Genomic DNA, 17,657 nt, shown 5'->3' on the forward strand with positions numbered 1-17,657 from the left:
AGCTTGTTTTTATGCAAGGTACTGAATTGTCTGAAGGTATGAGCCAAAGATTTGGTAACCTGAAATCATTGGACTATCAAATAGTTGTCTTTAATTCAATTCAGAACTCAGTCTTTGACTTATTTGGACTACTATTTGTTTTTTCTATTCAAATAGTTCCAGTTATTGTGGAGATCAACACAAAGGGTAGAATTCCTAGTTTGCAGATGATAAAATGTTTGAACTAGAAATTTGAAGGTCTCTCCATGTAGGGAGTATTCAACATCACCTGATGAACAATCTAAGTGTGAAAGGGTTGCTCCATTTGGATTCTGTTGACATTAATGGCTAGGTTCCTTCTTTTTTTTTTTTTTTTTTACAGTCTTTGTTAAATTCTTCTTCGTGATACCGACTCCTAGGGGAACGCTTTGACGCCCTCCAGTGACTGAAAGCTCTTGATTCCAAATGAAATTTTCCTCCCCCTGATTCGTGCACTTGTGGGCCCTTTATCCTCCATTACAAAACATCCTTGGCACGGTTTTCTCCTGCCTGTCAACTAGATTGAGCTATCTTCAGTATTGTTCATTGCATGTTCTCTTTGAAGTCTATGTCTTTAGCAACTAATTTGAAGCTACTTTGAATATTCACAGTTCAGTTCCTTTTGTGGAGATGATGCTCTCTTTATGAGCATGTGGAGTCATTTACTTTATCCGTGTTCCTAAATGTGATTTCAAGAATAATTTGTTTTTTATAAATGTGGAAAGTCTCAGAGGTCCTTAAACCCAGAGTCATTACTGTTGCCTGAGCCAGGCTTTAGACATCCTTCTACTCTGCCCTTGCTTTGCCTTTCTGCTTGTGAGTTTTTCCTAGTTGTATTGAAGAGTTAAAAAAACATCTGAGATGGATAGGAAGCCCTTATTAGAGACATTGCAGAGTGTTCTTTGGGCAGGTGGGAACAGTTAACCTCCTGGGCCTGACAGAAGAGAAGCCCCTGTGAGTCGGTCTGCAACTGTGATATTTACTGTTACTTTCTTGTCTTTGATCAGATGATTCAAAGGATGACAAAAAAGATGAGGAAGAAGAGTTAAATTTTAATGAAGACATCCTGTGTCCCCATGGTGAGCTTTCACTGGTTAAGTTAATGACTCTTCCCTTTCTTTTCTCAGTGAATTTTTTCACATTGAGTAAATAAAAGAACCTAAATTTGTTTAGGTATTAAATTCTATAGAACTAAATTACTTGGCTAATTCTTTTGTTGGGTTTCTTATTCTTGAGAGAGGATGCCTTATTCTGCCTAAATGTCTGTCATAATGTGGACTCTTCAAAGTCAGAGCTAAACAGACACTTAGAAATCCTCACCTTTACAGATGAAGCAACTGGGAGAAGCCCTGAGAGATTAAGTGATTTGGCTGTGGTGGCACAATTACTAAGTCACCAGACCCCTGTCCCAAGATGTACCAAAGACACCATAGCAGCTAGCCTGGCAGAGACTGGAGTGACATCACCACTATCCTGCCTTTTGTGCTGGAAACTCTCACTGTAATAGTTTCTCACTCAGTTCACTTTCATATTCTTTTTGCCTATCCCAGTGGCCAAATTCTAATGTTAACAACAATAACATTACACACCAGTGTTGGTATTTGTAGGATCATATGCTAAATCAGTACTCCTTTGTAGGATTAAAGTCCTACAGTCCTTTGTTTGTGTTCAGCTTTTCATCCATCTTCTTAGAAATGTAGTCCACTCAGACAGAGCTAAGGTGCAGCTACCATAGCCTTGTAGGAGACCACCTCCAAATCTCATCCTCCTAATGTGCTAACGTCCTATGACATTCAGAGTTTTGATTGGTCAGTTTGTCAAAAGTGAGCTGATATTTCATTGGCTTGCTCTGAAGTAACATTTGCTAGTTTCCCATGGCTGTTGCTAAGGGAAATCCAGGGGTGATTTGAGATAAGTTGGGAAAGAGAATCAAATCAGGTTGTCTCAGAGTATATTTAAAACAAAATCACCGTTATTATAGCACTATTTTGATTTATAAGCTAAACTGAGTCATGGTGACTTCTGTCACGTCATTTTGATAATCTTGCATGGCTAATGCTGGAATTTGTTTTACATGACTATACATGTTTATAATGGGTTTAGTATCAGGGGTGGGTAACCTGCCTTTTATTGAGGGAATTTGTTAAAGGTGAAGATTGGATTCAAAGGCTACACTTGAGGACCTAGGACACAGGTTCCCCACCCCTGGTTTAGTTTTTCTTGAGTGGGAGAGGGGTGAGAGGTAAGAATTTGGAACTGAGAGTAAAATGGAAGGCATGTACCTTGGAACATCTGAGGACATTGAATGTGATGTTTGTTGCATAGCCAATCAGCACAAAGTCATTATTCATGATGCACCTGGTGCCTGGACTTAAGGTCTTGCTGGTATCATTTTGTCAAAACATTTCTGACAATGTGTAGCTGCTTTGCTACTCTTATTTATTTGAGCATCTCTTCTCAGCGTAATACACAAATAGAGGAATTCCATGACAGTTTTCAGTTGTGAAAATATTCTATGCCTATCAGACTACATGCCTGCCAGCGTCTACTACCTTGAAAAGTTGGGCAAGTCACCCTGCCTACCTCCAACCTTATTAATAATTCAGAGTTCATTAAAACTGGAAATTCATGAAATTCTAGTCCTGACTCTCTACCTGGATCCTTTTGGCAGCCTGGTGAAGTCTGTGAAACCTGTCACAGGAGTTTTTTTAAAGCATAAAATAAAATACATTAAATTACACAGGAAAACATTGATTGTGGCGTTAAGAAACCCTAGTGCCTCTACAATTGTGGGCAAGTGTAGGGAATCTTGTGTAAGAAGACTGGGGAAAACCAAATATGTATCAGAATACTAAAAACTATTATGTATCAACATAGAGTAGAGGACTTGGGGGATTTGTTGTAATTTGATTTTTCTGTTTTGACATTATTAAAAAAGATATTTAAAATGATCATTACAGAATAGTCCAAGCCACAAGACATACAAATTAGAATATGTTAAAAATTATAACAAGTATTCCATGGTTAATTGCTATTCCAGTTAACCTTCAATATTGGTGTCCATTTTATTTGACACTAGGGAAATCTTAAGCAGTTAAGGAAATTTGAGTGGAGAGCCCATTACCTTCTACCTTTTGTGTAATCTCAGGTAGAGAAGTCCAAGAGTAGATATTGCGTATCTATAGTTGCATCTATATATCTATATGCATAACATATATATAGTTGAAACTGGTGGCCAGCCAGTTAGGATTTTCCTACTGCTTTCATCTACTCTTCAATTAGATATATATTTATATTTACACATTTTTTTTATAACTATCAAAGATTGAGTTTTGATTTCTAAAAAAAGGTGGTTTGTATCAAATGAGTAACCACTTTGTCAAAGTACAGGGACTCTTAGGACAACTAACATGTGAAGTTTATCCCTCCAGCAAAACTTGACCTGCTTGGCACTAATAAACTGACATCCTTAATGTATTGCTCACTAGGTCTAGGTATAACTAGTCTTTGGACACAGAAAATTTATACTCAGTTTGCTGGCCTGGTTGACAAGTGAGCAAAGCTCCTAAGTAACTTAAAGGATCTTATTTATAAGATTTGCAAAATGGAAAACGTTCACACTCAGTTGGTAGCTCCTTACACTGCTATTGTCCTGCAGAAACGAAAAGACTGGTGAGCGAGGTACATCACAGCCTGTAAGGGAACCATGGACTTCAATGTAGAGTTGCAAAGGCAGGCATACAAAATCGTGCATAACTAACTACATGCAGTTGGGAGGGATTGTGGCACTTGCCAAATCAAAAGAAAAGTCAAATTTCTTTAGGCTGTTAGGAAGTGAGAGTGAAGACTCCATTTCAGCAAGCCACCATGGAGCGAGGAGTATTCATTTATGGTTTTCTCTCATACCCAGGAAGGGCTACTGTATTTTTGTGCTTTTTCTTTTTCAAAACCAAGCAAGATGGTTTTTTACAGGTAATTTATGTATAACTGAGAATGAGAGACGGCTTGTTTCTAAAGAGGCTTGGGGGAAACTGCTGCAATACTTTCCAAAAGCTCCAGAATTTCCAAGTTATAAAGAATGCTGTTCCCAGTGTAAGGTGTGTATGTCTTCTGTGTTATTTGAGATGGCTTGAGCTAACTCCTCAGTATATTTATCATAATAGTTCTTTTAGAGGAAAGGTATAAGGAAAGAATTGATATTTATTTTCTTCTCATACAGATTCTGGAAAGAGAAGGAGAGGAAAATGAAGCCCTACATAAGATGATTGCAAATGAGCAAAAAACTTCTCTCCCGAACTTGTTCCAAGACAAAAGCAGACCCTGTCTTAGTAATTGGCCTCAGGTATGCAAAATAAAACAGGATAACCTTTTAAAAAGGACACTGCTATAGGGCCTAATGACCCATGTCAGTCTTCAGTTAAATGGATTTTCCCTTTAACCTGAATTTCTTGGCAATTTCTTGACTTGTTGAGGCCTCAAGAAGGCCTTGTTAATAGTATTATACAGTTGTAAAATTTGCAGTTTTAGTAATAAGAAATGAAAATCTGTAAAAGTTTTTATGAAACACATGACTTGGTCATTTTGTTTTCTGACTTAATGCTGTCTTACTAATATTCCTAATTTTAAAATGCTAATTTAATTTTCATGTGAAATGCTTTTTTAGGAGACAGATGTGCTTTATATTGTATCCCAATTTTTTGTAGAAGAATGGCGGAAATTTGTGAGGTATTTAAAAAATTTATTTGATTTCATCTTTTGTCTCCCTGTTTCCCTCCACCTACTTAAACTTCCCCTTCTCTTCCAGTTCTGTCAAGGTATATGGCCCCGTCCCTTCTCCTTTCCTCTTTTTTTAATCAGAAAGTCAGAACATTTCTTTCCAAATTTTTAGAAGAATGTGCTTGCATGTATTGCCACCCAGTTTTGCAGTTTTTTCCTCCATTTTTTTTCATCCATTCAAATCAGAATTGTGTTCATTTTTCTTGTCCTTTGGAATAGGCGGCCTACCAGATGTAGCCCTGTGTCATCAGTAGGAAACAGTGCTCTTCTCTGTCCTCATGGTGGACTTATGTTTACTTTTGCTTCCATGACCAAAGAAGATTCTAAACTGTGAGTTTCTTCTGTTCATGTGTGTTGTTATTTCTTGAAGTGATTTACAAAGTTTGTCTTATTATCTTATCCTTTTGTGGAAATATTTTACACGGCATCTTGCCTGTGATTAGAATTTGATTCTCCTTTTTGCTCGTGGAGAGACATGTCTTTCCCTCCTGAGCCTTAGCACCCACAGTAGGAAAAGCAATGGATTTAACTGAGAAAGTGCTTGTCTTCCTGTTTGCTGACCTTTTCATAAGTCAAGACACATGAGGGGATATAAGATAATAGCTTGTAGGGATCTACTCAGCAGTCTTTGACAACATACCTTGGTGCTCCCTGAAAGGTGATAGTAATTTTAATTTGAATAAGCTATATTCATCAGCCCAAAGAAGGGCATCTCAACTTGTATATATGCTGCCTTCCCTAGAAGTACCCAGCTCTGTACTCTTCTCTGGACTTGGTTTCTTTGTCAAGATGGAAAGCTTGGACTGGATTGTCTCAAAACAATTTTAGACTTTTCCCTTATCTCACAGAGTTTAGGGGCATGATGCTCCCATGATTTTGAAAATTTTATTAAAATTTTTGGCCCTCCCTTTACAAACTGAATTGGCAGATTGTTGGATTTAAATGAAAAACTTCATGATTACTCATCAGATAATACCACGAAAGAAAGGAACCCCCTTTCAGGTATAGGTTTGAACCTCTCAGATCTAATCTATTTGAAATTCTCTCATGTTGAACAATAAAATTTAATGGAGCTAAGAATGCTACACAATTTTAATTTAGATTTAAATTTGAATTAATTTAAATTTAATTTAATTTAAATTTAGATTTTCTAGATGCACTGTTCTTCCATAGTGCTTCTATCATTAGAATATTTGTCTAGCTAAAACATTGGTGTATGACTTCACGATGTCATAAGGAATGGTGTTTCTTTGCACAGTATAGCTCTCATATGGCCCAGTGAGTGGGAGATGATACAAAAGCTATTTGTCGTGGATCATGTAATTAAAATTATGAAAGCTGAAACAGATGTTACAAACCCTTCACAGATGCTGTACTCATCTGAGCCCAGTAAGTAAGCTTGTTCCTATGTTTTTGTTTTTGTTTTTTTGTTTTTTGTTTTTTAGGTGGGCATGGGCTATGGAGATTCTGTAGCAGACCTCAGAGTGGGGTAATTACATTTAATAATGTAACCACCCAACAGGGAGCAAGCATAAGCAAGCAAGTGCTACTCTGTAGCAGGCCCTGTGCTTTCCACATGGCTAATCAATCATGCTGACTTTCCATAGATAGCAGCTATATATCTTAACCCAAGTAAGTGTAGAGCGCATTTTCATGACAACATGAGTAATATTTTATGTGTGGGCCTCCTGTTCAGACTCCAGCTCTCACCTGAACAGTTACATTACTTTTTTCTATCTGAAGCTAGCCGTAGCTGGGTCCCCACGTTGTGTCCCTTCAGTCTTTTCTCAATGGAACAATCAGAGATCATTTATTTTTATTTGCACTTTTCCTTCAAAGATATTGTGAAAGGACAGTCTGATGTAACTTGTAAATCACTGGGAACATGTGAATTGATCCATTATGCCCTGTTTGTCTACCGTTCCTCACCTTTTGCCTTTCTTATAAAACATTTTAGGTCTTTGTCCAGAATGCCGGGAGGGGTTATTGTGTCAGCAGCAGCGAGATCTTCGTGAATACACTCAAGCCACTATATATGTACATAAAGTTGTGGATAATAAAAAGGTATATCTTGGACTTAAAAGTAGTTTTCTTGTGGAGTTAGTTACGTCATTTTCAGGCGGGCAAGAAGTAGAAGGGTTATTTGTATTAAATACAAAAAACCTTACTGTACCTGTTGAATTTCTAGCAATACTTTTAAGATTTAATTGTAAATTCACTTAGTTTCCCTAAGAACCTTCAATTAACAATTAGGGCTCTCCTTTGTTAAGGTCCTTGCATATCTCTAATTTGGAGTTTTCCTTACCCGTAACCCTGGGATCCCTTTTATAACAAGCGCATGTTGTAAGTGTTTCTCTTTTATTTGAAGCATTCCAACTTGCTGTTACCTACATTCCCTCCACGTAGGAGGTGGCATTGTACAGTACATATGTTGGCTTTGGAGTCAGACTTAGATTCATGCCTGCCTTGTCACTAAATGCCTGTGTGACCTTGATCAAGTCATCATCTTCTCTGAGCTTTAGTTTCCTTATCTATAAAATGAGGGGTTGACCTAGATATCTCTTATGTCCCTTCTAGCTCAAATCTTTGATACTATGATCCCACCTCCCATCCCCCTAGTTCATTCCATGCCATGGTATAAGATGTTAGATGTGGGACTCTAGTTAACAACCAGAAACCCCCCCCCCCCAAAAAATAATTGCATTTCTAGAATTGGCCTTATACCAGATTGCTTTAGACCCTTTAAAGATGTGTCTGCAGTTGGGTACTTTCTGTGATCATTCACTACAGCATCAGATTCTTTCCCCTTGGTCTTAATAAGGCTTCTCAGCCTTCTAGACCAGTTAGGTTCCCAAACTTTGCATTGTTGCTCAGTAGTGTAGCCTTCTTCCCAGCTATTGATCCTGTTTCTGTAACTGTACTCTTCAGGTAATGAAGGACGCAGCTCCAGAATTGAATGTTAGTAGCTCAGAAACTGAAGAGGACAGGGAGGAAACCCGGCCCGAAGGGGAAAAAGACCCAGATTTTAATCAGGTGAGTATCAGAAAGCATTTTTCATTAAACTACTAGATTGTCTGATGGGAGAAATAGCCAGGTTATTTAAAAAACCTTAAGTTTCTATAAAGTAGAGGTCATTCAATGAGCATACCTTCTGTGAGAAGTTTCATTATGGGAGAAGCATAAAGATAAGACAAGTAGGCAGTCTTGAGATTTGAGCTTCTTTCACCCTGACACTTAACACACAAACCCAAAAAACTCACGTCTCCTCTCTGCTGTCCCTGAGGCGTGCCACTGACCATCTCTGAGCTTGGACCATGAGAAAGAAACCTGGCTATAAAAGCTCAGCATTTATTGGCTGTGATCCTAAACTTTGCCCCCTTTATTGGCCTTGTTTTGAGGAAAACACTTAGTAAATCTTAAAATCTGAACAAGAAAAGGATATGAGAATATAAGTCCATGCAAGGTCTGTCATGTTTATCCAGGGCACTTTGAGTATGCTTTATATAACTGGTGACAGTTGAGCTTTTTGAGAGGCTAAGGGACCAGACAGGTGATGTCAAATTGGAATGACCTTGTTTGCCAAATTAATGAATTTGGACATTATTATTGGGAGTACGAATATGAGGAGAGGGATTACATATTTCAGCTGTTTTAAGAAATGCAATTATTTATACACATTCACAGCTTCAGGCATAATAAATAAAACAAATGGAAAAAAGAAGTGGAGTTGTTAATTGCTGAAACAAACTGTCAAGATAAAAATTAAGATGAGAAAAATCCTTGATTGCTAACTTTGTTGTTGAATCTCAAGGTCTGCAAGCTGGGAAATGTCAGTTATTTTAGATGTGCTCACCTTTTAAAAACAGGATGAATAATATCAATTAAGAGCTAAGATCCAGAAAGAATCTTAAGGTGCTGAGTAAGATGGTAATGAAATGCCACCTGACATTTTAATTTTGATCAATTCCAATTTTTTAGCTGACTTTAAAATGTTTTCCATTTTCATAACTTAAACATCACAAAATCCTTTTCACTTAGTGAAAAAAAGCTTTCTCACAGACTTGAGGCTTTACTATTTGCTTTATATAGGCCCTAACATATCATCATCAATACTGAAAAGTCACATAACACTAGGAAATAATGTACTATTGCAGGTATGCCTTAATGTTCCAAAATTTTACATGAACTATCAAAAGTCCCAAAGAGGGGTCTTCAGTTCTTTTGGTACAAATTAAGACCATTAATATGAATAGTTGTTGGATTTGTTCATGTGTAGAGCTCTACCTGCCAATCCAGAAGACTTTGGTCATGCAGCAAATTTTTTTATTGCAAAAGATTGCTGAACCACCTTCCTGCCTTTCATTTATCAGCTGTTCTCTTAATTTCAGTATTCTTGTTCCCGCTATCACCATAGCTCAGTGTCTTCCCTCCTTTCCCATGTCCTTGTTGCTTTCTCTCACCTTTCTGTATGTACTCCACATGCCCATTTATTTTTAGTTATCAACATTCACTACTACTCCCTTCCCTTCTTACCCCCCCATGACAGCATTCATTCTAATACACACACACACACACACAAACACACCTCTCTTTATATCCCCTTCTATTTTCCTATAGGGTAAGACACAGCTTTCTATAACCTATTGCCTGTGTATTTTATTTCCCAGTTGTATAAAAATTTTAACATTAGTTTTTAAAAACTTTTGGTTCCAAATTCTCCCCTTCCTTACTCCCTACCTGCCCTAGTTAAGGCAAGCAATTTGATATAGGTTATACATGTGTAGTCATGCAAAACGCTTCCATAATAGTCATGTTATGAAAGGTAATTTCCCTCTATCCTATCCTGCCCCCTGTTTATTCTATTCTCTCCTTGGACTGTTTCCCTTCTCAAAATTGTTTGCTTCTGATTACTCCCTCCCCCTCTACCCAATTGAGTGTATGTTGTTCAGTCCTTAAGCAAATTCACTCATTCAGTTTTTCTATTTAGTTCTGGCTTCTCAAGAATACATTAAATTAAGTTTTTTCCCCTCATAGTTTATACTCAGTGTTACTGGGTAAGTGATTCTTGTTTTTAATCCTGGCTCCTTTCACCTTAATGTAGAAGCTGCTAGATCTTTTGTTATCCTGGTTGTATTTTCACAATACTTGAATAGTTTCTTTCTGGCTGCTTGCAATAGTTTGTCCTTGACTTGGGAACTCTGGAATTTGGCTATAATATTCCTGAGAGTTTTCCTTTGGGAATCTCATTCAGGAAGTGATTGGATTCTTTCATGTTCTGTTTTACCATCTGCTTCTAGAATATCAGGGAAGATTTCCTTGATCTTCGTTTTTTTGATCATGACTTTGAAGTAGTCCAGTAATTTTTAAAAATTATTTCTCCAGGATCTATTTTCCAGGTCATTGTTTTCCCTTTTTTTTTTAAATTTTTTTAGGCAAGTGGGGTTAAGTGACTTGCCCAGGGTCACACAGCTTGTAAGTGTAAAGTGTTTGATCTGAGGCCAGATTTGAACTGTTGACATCAGGGTCGCTGCTCTATCCACTGCTCCAGGTCATTGTTTTCCAATGAGATTTCATATTGTCTCCTGTTTCTAAACTCCATTAGCTCTAATTTTAATCAGTTTTAAGGAATTAATTTTTTTTTCTTCAGTGACCTTTTCGACCTCCTTTTCCATTTGGCCAATTCCGTTTTTTAAAGGTATTCTTCTCATTGGCTTTTTGGACCTCTTTTGCCATTTGGTCTAGTTTGTTTTTGAAGGTTTATTTTCTTCAGTATTTTTTTTTTTTGAGGGTCTCCTTTAGCAAGCTGTTGACTCTTTGCATGATTTTCTTGCATCACTCATTAATTTTTCCTCTACTTCTCTTGATTTTTAAAATCCTTTTGAGCTCTTCCATGCCCTGAAATTTTTCTTGGAGGCTTTGGGATGTAGGAGCTTTGACTTTGTTGCCTTCTTCTGATTGTATGTTTTGATCTTCCTTGTCACCAAAGTAAGATTCTATAGTCTCAATTTTTTCCCCTGTACTGTTTGCTCCTTTTCCCAGCCAGTTACTTGACTTAAGCCTTTGTAAAGGTAGGGCTCTGCTTCCAGTGTGGGTGGTATACTGTTCCAAGAATCTGGGGTTGTGTAGCTGTTTTCAGAGATCCTTCTAGGGACCTGTTCTTCTAAGGTGTTACGATCCAAGGAGAGGTGTTTACTCCTTTCGTGGCCTGTGCTGTGGTCTATGAGTGACCAGAAGCACTCTTTTCTACCTTGGAACTGTGAGGAGGGGACCCTCTCCACTGTGGCTGCAGTTCTGCTTTGGCAGAGCTCCTCCCCCCAGGACTAGGACCCAAATTCAAGTATGGGAAAGACAACAGATTTCTGCCTCAGTCTCCTCATCAGAGAGAGCTCTGGAAGCAGCCACCACCACAGTTGTAGCAGCCCTGGAGTTGCACCTCACTTCTCTCTACCAGGTCTGACAGACCTTTCCCACTGGCCTGCTCTGGGTTTGTTGTGGCCCTGTCTGTGCTAGCGAAGCCCATGCTGGACTATGCCCTCTCCAAGGCCAGCACAACAGACCTTTCCCATCGACTGTCCAGGTTGCGAGGGTTACTAACTGGCAATTGGGAAGTGGGGTCCTTCAACTTGCCTGCTAAAATTGGGGTGTGAGTTGTAGGGAAAAAATGGAGGATCCCTGCCTGTTAGTAGGGGCCTTGATTTTTTTAGATGACTTGCCTAGAGTCACAAGTAGTGAGTGTTGTGTCTGAAGTGGAATTTGAACGCAGATCCTCTGTACTGCAGCACCAGTGCTGTGTCTACCGTGCCACCTAGCTACCCCCATATGGGTCTTGATTTTTTAAAGGGTGATGAGGCAAACTCTCTGAGGACAATGCTTTTGCCTTTATGCTACTTCTACATTGCCTTGTGGCCCTATTAAGCTGGGCCTTGTCTCTGTTCTGTTCTTCTACTCTCTGTGTGTTACTTGAGTACTCCAATAAGTGGTTATTTCCCAGACAGGAGTTGACTGACTCTAGTCTGCCTTTGGACTTATGACTTGTTTAAAATTAAAAATGTGTTGCTCTCTATAATTTTGCTTCTTTTGGATGCTTTTCCTAGACCAACGGTGGAACAAAGAGGCAAAAAATATCCCATCAGAATTATATTGTTTATCAGAAGCAGGTCATTCGAAGGAGCATGCGGCACCGGAAAGTTCGGGGAGAAAAGGCACTGCTTGTATCAGCTAATCAGACATTAAAAGAACTAAAAATCCAGGTGAGAAAAAGTAGATTTTATCCAACAACTTATGCAAGGAATAAGGTCAGCTTTTAAAAGGATTCAGGTGTATTTTAGGAGTTCTCAAATGATTCCATATGAGCAAAATGTGCAGTGCTTCCTTCTTAGAACCCCCTGCCATACCAGCCTGTGAAGTACTATACTTTGACCAGTTACCAATTAATAATTTCCATGGGATCACAAAGAAAAAAGCCACTATTTTCTCAGGTTTTGTTGAATTGTTGTCTAGAAATAGAATCCCTGAGTAATCTGGAGTACTTGATTCTCTGAATTCTCTTCACTATGCTAAAATGGAGATGTGAAGAAAATACTTTGTAAATCTTGAAAGAGTGGTGCTGAGTGGTTGATGCTATTGTCAATGTGTTAACATTTGTAACTATTGAATACCTCAGTTTCTCAATATGTTGAGAATCAGTTGTAGAGAAAATACAGAATATATTGATATTCCAGGATAATTTTTTTAAGGCAAAAGATTATCCATTTTTCCTGTGACTGAGCAGCTTTGTCAAAATTTTGTATATTTTCCTTGTCCTCATTCCCAGCACAAAGAAAGGCAGTGTGATGAATTGGACCTCAGAGTATCTGGCTCTGGGTTTCGGTCCCATCTTTTTTTTAAAATTCTATTTAAAATTTTTTTTCCTCTTTAAATTTTTATCAAGGCAGTTAGGGCAAGTGACTTGCCCAGGGTTACAAGGTATTAAGTGTCAGGTGTCTGAAGCTAGATTTGAACTCCTGACTCCAGGGACAGTGGTGTATCTACTGCACCACCTAGCTGCCCCCAGATTCTCTTATATGTTTTTGTTTTTTTGTTTTTGTTTTTTGTTTTGTTTTTTTAGTCACTTGGGGTTAAGTGACTTGCCCAGGGTCACACAGCTAGTAAGTGTGTCAAGTGTTTGGTCTGAGGCTGGATTTGAACTCAGGTCTTCCTGATTTCAAGGCTAGTGCTCTATCCACCGTGCCACTTAGCTGTCCCTTCTTATTAAATGAAACACAGACACTCTTTTATTTTGCATCACAAATATAATTTGTGTAACAGTGATGCTGTTTAGCCACACTTGCCTTAGAGGGCCTGTGAAAGTCCAGTTATACCTTTTTGTCTGTGCAGTTAGTATCTATACAGTAGGATATCCAGGTGTTCTCTCATAGAAGCAGTGTAGTAGTGATCATTATCTCTTGGTGCCTCAGTTTCCTCTGTAAAATGTGTACAATATAAAATTACCTTTTGCACAAAATAAAGGTGTTTCCCAAGTGGACCCATTTGGGGATGATGATGGCATCTGTTAATCTTATTGGTATTCCATCACACTTCTCTCACACTTTTCAGTGATAAACTGCTCTAATTTTCAACATCCCTCCTTTTAGACCTGTTGGCTAACACTCTTTTGAACATCAGTCTTTTGATAATGATGTCAATGCTGCCCCTGTGTGGTCAGTACATTGTGAAAGAAGTTCACATAGTATGTTGTCATATCTATTACAATAAAAAATCCCATCTGTCACTGAAGCCCCAAATTTCCTTATGTTTGTCATTTGTGGTTAACAAGTATGGTCTCATAAGCATATAATACTGTAGAGTCCTTGCGTAGTTAATGTAATACTCTTCCAGACTAGCACATTCACATACCATCCCCACAAGTGCTGTGGCTGGCCCTTCTTTCATAGTTCAGCGACTATGTTAGTGGTAAGCACTCTACAGTGCAAATCTTGAAGTAACCCATATCTGCCCTCTGTGGGTGAAGAATTTGTGGGGTGTCAGACTTTCACAGGAATAGCTAACCTCTTTCCTGTTATCCTCTCAGTTATTTCGATTGGCTGCTGAAAGACTGCAGCAACAGCTGTGGGGATGAGCTCCCCCTGACAATTCGTATTCACTTTTCTTTTTTCATCTCCCATTCTCCTTTCTGGAATTCCAGGGAGCCAAAAACCGGCCAAATAAAGTACGATGAGCTCCTTTTACACCCATGCTGCTCAGTATTGTGGATAAAATTGGAACATGTCTTTTTCTTGGGAAGTGATGTGAAGCTATATGGGATTTAATTTGGAACCTTTCTTTTGCAAAAAGTACTCTTGCATCAGACAATGAGGGACAGTATCCATTTCTGTTACAGTGCCATTTAAGAGAGTTCTGTGTTTTCTCAGTACTCCACGAGGAATATAGGTGGATGGGAAGTAGCAAAGTCCTCATTACTCAGTGCCTAAAGAGAATGTCTTTTGACCTACTTAATGATTAAATCCTTTTAGCCAGGGTTTCAATGTTTTTTTTTTTCCCTCTGTCCTTTGAGTAAAGATAGCTCACTTCATTTCTCCAAATGGTTAGAATAGTTTCTACTGCCATAGGAAACAGAAGATTATAAATTTGTTTTTAATTTTCAACGTTCACTTCCATAAGTTTTTGAGTTGCAGTTTTTCTTCCTCTCTCTCGTTTCCCCCAACCACAAGATGGTGTGCATTCTGAAAGCACTTCCCCCAATCTGCCCTCCCTTCTATCACCAACCCTCCCTTCTGTTTTTTCCTTCCCCTTCTATTTTCCTCTAGGTCAGGATAAATTTCTGTACTCCATTGCCTATATATCTTATTTCCCAGCTGCATATAAAAACAATTTTGAACATTCATTTTTAAAACTTTTTAGTTCCACAATTCTCTCCCTTCCAATTCACCCATACTCATTGAGTCATGTTATGATAGACTAATTATTCCCTCCGTGTTATCCTGCTCTCCTGTTTATTCTGTTTTCTCCCTTCCCCCTGTCCCTCCTCAAAAGTGAAACCTTTATAGACCTTTATGATAGCAGATTACTAAACTATGTCTGACCAGCAGGGTACAATGCAGTGTCCTAGCTATTGCAGGAACACATCTGTGTGGGCTTGAATGAGAAATTCATGTGGCCCTTCATGTGGCTATTTGATGGGTAACATTTACGTAGACACAGGGTAGGAAGGCATCTGAGTACTAGGCTGAGAGCCTCTTCTCCATCCACACTCAAAAGCTAACTCCCACACTTGTGTGTGCCTTGCTTCCTCCCATACCAACCTCCTTTGGAGTTGTAGCCTTTGTTTGGGGCTAGGTGGGGGGAGCAAAAGAAACCATGAACTTTTAAAAAAAGAGACTGCTAAAACAATAGTTATTGTTTAATATAAAACAATTCTTCCATCTCTCCTGCCTACCAGGCCTCCTAAGTATGTTCCCAGATATATTAGGATCTGAGTCTAAATAGAAAGGCAACAAGTGGGTTGACTTTGAACACTTCCCAGCCTTTTGTATTCTATTGAGCTGCCTGTTCTCTTTTTAGATTGCCTGCCCTGGGTGTTAGCATGGTGTTTGGAGGAGAATGTTTTTTTCCCCTTATATAAACAAACACATTCTGTTTTTGTATTGGCACAGATCATGCACGCCTTCTCTGTAGCTCCTTTTGACCAGAATCTCTCAATTGATGGGAAAGTCCTAAACGATGATACCGCTACCCTGGGTACCCTTGGCGTCATTCCTGAATCAGTTATTTTGTTAAAGGTAATGAACACCTACTTAAAAGATTCTCTCGTGTCATATAGGAAGACTTCTAGAAGACTTAATGATAATTACGCATGATTAAAATTGTGCTATATGATTCTCAGAATGGGATGGTCATGCCACCAAGTTCTTAGTGGTACTAGATGTTCCACAACTGTGTTAGAGCAGTTGCTAAAGGCTTGTTCTGTGTGGTTTTGATCTTCCAAGGCTATAGACTACTGTGCTGTACTTAAATCTAATTAGAGCACTGTGGACCATCTTGGCATTAAGTACTTAACCCTAAGTATCTAACTAGGCCTGAGAAGTTGGGGGTATCCTGGCCCCTTGCCTCTTTTCCTCCTATTTTCATTATTCCCTAGGACATATGATCCTAAATTTCTTTGGTATGCACTTCCATTTCCCCCAGTTTTCTAAATTATAAGATAACGGAGATAGTTAGGAATTGCCCCGCCAGCTTTCTTTCTGTTCTGAGGCAAACTCAGGGATGACTCCCATTTACTAATTCCCATAAAACTGCATGTTAGAAACTATCCTAAGTTTCTGTTCCTCTGGAGTCTCTGTCAGCGTGTTTTATGTTGTAATTTACTTAGTGATTTTTAACTAAATGGACTTAATTCTTTGGCATCCTAGTAAAGTTTATGCATCTATAGACTGTGGACCCAAATGAAGAATCTAGTCTGTCTCTCCAAATGTAGAGTTATTTTCACTGTACCATGCTGCCTCTTTGTCCTATGAGGTGCATGGAACCCAGTGCCTCATAAGATAGGGGAATGTTTATTATTAAGTCAGTCCAAAATAATTCTTCCTGTAGCTCCTCACTGTTCATAGTTCTGCTGTTTGAGCTCAAGCATGACCAGTTGATTCTTTCATTTCTTTAAGCTCAGAGAAAGTAGTATGTTGTAGATTACATGTGTCACCTTTGGGACATGATCTAGAAGGCAAGGTGAACTTGGACCTTCTAGCTCTAACTTTGTGATTGGGGCCATCCTGTCAAAGAAATGCTTCCCACCACTTATCATCCCACTGTGAGAAGATTGCCCAGGGTTTTTGGAAGCCTCTGCTAGGGCTTTACGCACAGTTTGGAGGAGTTTTTGGAGAAGCTACCTGGTTATCATTTTATCAAAGCTTGAACTCTTTCATAGAATGCATTTGTGAGTTGCCACTGACATAAAGAGAAGAAGCCACACGTCATGAAGGACGATTTCTGAACATGCTGGTGTTTCTAGGATCCTGACCTTGAGAGTGGTTTTCCATGCATCAGTTTGTCATTGCCCCCACCTCCCCCCCAACCCCCAATCTCAATACTAACATCAGCTTAGTGAAGGATCTATAATTGATGCTAAGCACAAGCTTCTTTAAGTCAAGAACTTCTTTCAGGGGAACAGCAATGGATACAGCTGTAGCTCCAGTTTTTGGAGGTTCTGTTCAACTTGGAATTTAGAAAATGTTCCTTTTTGACCCTTTTTTCCCACTTTTTTTTCCCAATGATAGTATACACTGCAGGGTCAGACATTGTCAATCTGACATCAGTCTGATTGTTTTCTCTCCAGAACTCCATTTTAGTGATCAGTTTGGAAACGGGCCTTGCTCTTGATAGAAACTTTAAAATGTTTTTTTTCTGAGTTGTGATTTTTTTTTTTTGGTAGGCAGATGAGCCAATAGCAGATTATGCAGCAATGGATGATGTTATGCAAGGTAAGCAGAAATTTTTTTTCCAGAAAAATTTTTTCTGGCACCTGGATGACACATACTTGTACATTTTTTATTGTAGTGCTTATAATTTTTTATAAGCAAGAAAAAGTCTGAGAAGATTGTGCAATATATACAACACCTCAGCTTCCAACGTTGACCACAGTTTGGGCGCTAGTGTCTTCTCTCAAAGTCTTGAGCCATGCTCGTTCTGTATTGGTTTTGCCAAAATGTACGTGCTGTGCATGTCTGCATGTGCGCACACACGTGTCTGTGTCCAGAACTAATATGATGCTTAACATTAAAAAAAAAGTTTAACTTTTCAAAGGGAACTCGAGTTCGTAGAAACATAATCACCACATGAAATATCTGCTCTTAGAGACGCAGCAGGAAAGC

General features: G+C 38.7%; 1 protein-coding gene across 3 annotated transcripts in view; it reads left to right on the forward strand.

Annotated features, from left to right (window-relative positions):
- USP48 (ubiquitin specific peptidase 48) overlaps nt 1–17,657 on the forward strand; it is a 57,206-nt gene that overhangs the window by 36,075 nt on the left and 3,474 nt on the right. For all 3 annotated transcript variants that reach the window (XM_027841388.1, XM_027841389.1, XM_027841390.1), the window contains 11 exons: nt 1,026–1,097; nt 3,991–4,115; nt 4,238–4,360; nt 4,682–4,743; nt 5,014–5,124; nt 6,053–6,183; nt 6,752–6,858; nt 7,723–7,827; nt 11,889–12,044; nt 15,447–15,572; nt 17,219–17,267. In XM_027841388.1, the coding sequence (XP_027697189.1) occupies nt 1,026–1,097; nt 3,991–4,115; nt 4,238–4,360; nt 4,682–4,743; nt 5,014–5,124; nt 6,053–6,183; nt 6,752–6,858; nt 7,723–7,827; nt 11,889–12,044; nt 15,447–15,572; nt 17,219–17,267 (1,167 nt within the window). The remainder of the gene's footprint in view (nt 1–1,025; nt 1,098–3,990; nt 4,116–4,237; nt 4,361–4,681; nt 4,744–5,013; nt 5,125–6,052; nt 6,184–6,751; nt 6,859–7,722; nt 7,828–11,888; nt 12,045–15,446; nt 15,573–17,218; nt 17,268–17,657) is intronic.

The sequence above is a fragment of the Vombatus ursinus genome, unplaced genomic scaffold (genome assembly GCF_900497805.2).
Source record: "Vombatus ursinus unplaced genomic scaffold, bare-nosed wombat genome assembly UNPS02014859.1, whole genome shotgun sequence".
In the NCBI taxonomy this organism is placed as follows: domain Eukaryota; kingdom Metazoa; phylum Chordata; class Mammalia; order Diprotodontia; family Vombatidae; genus Vombatus; species Vombatus ursinus.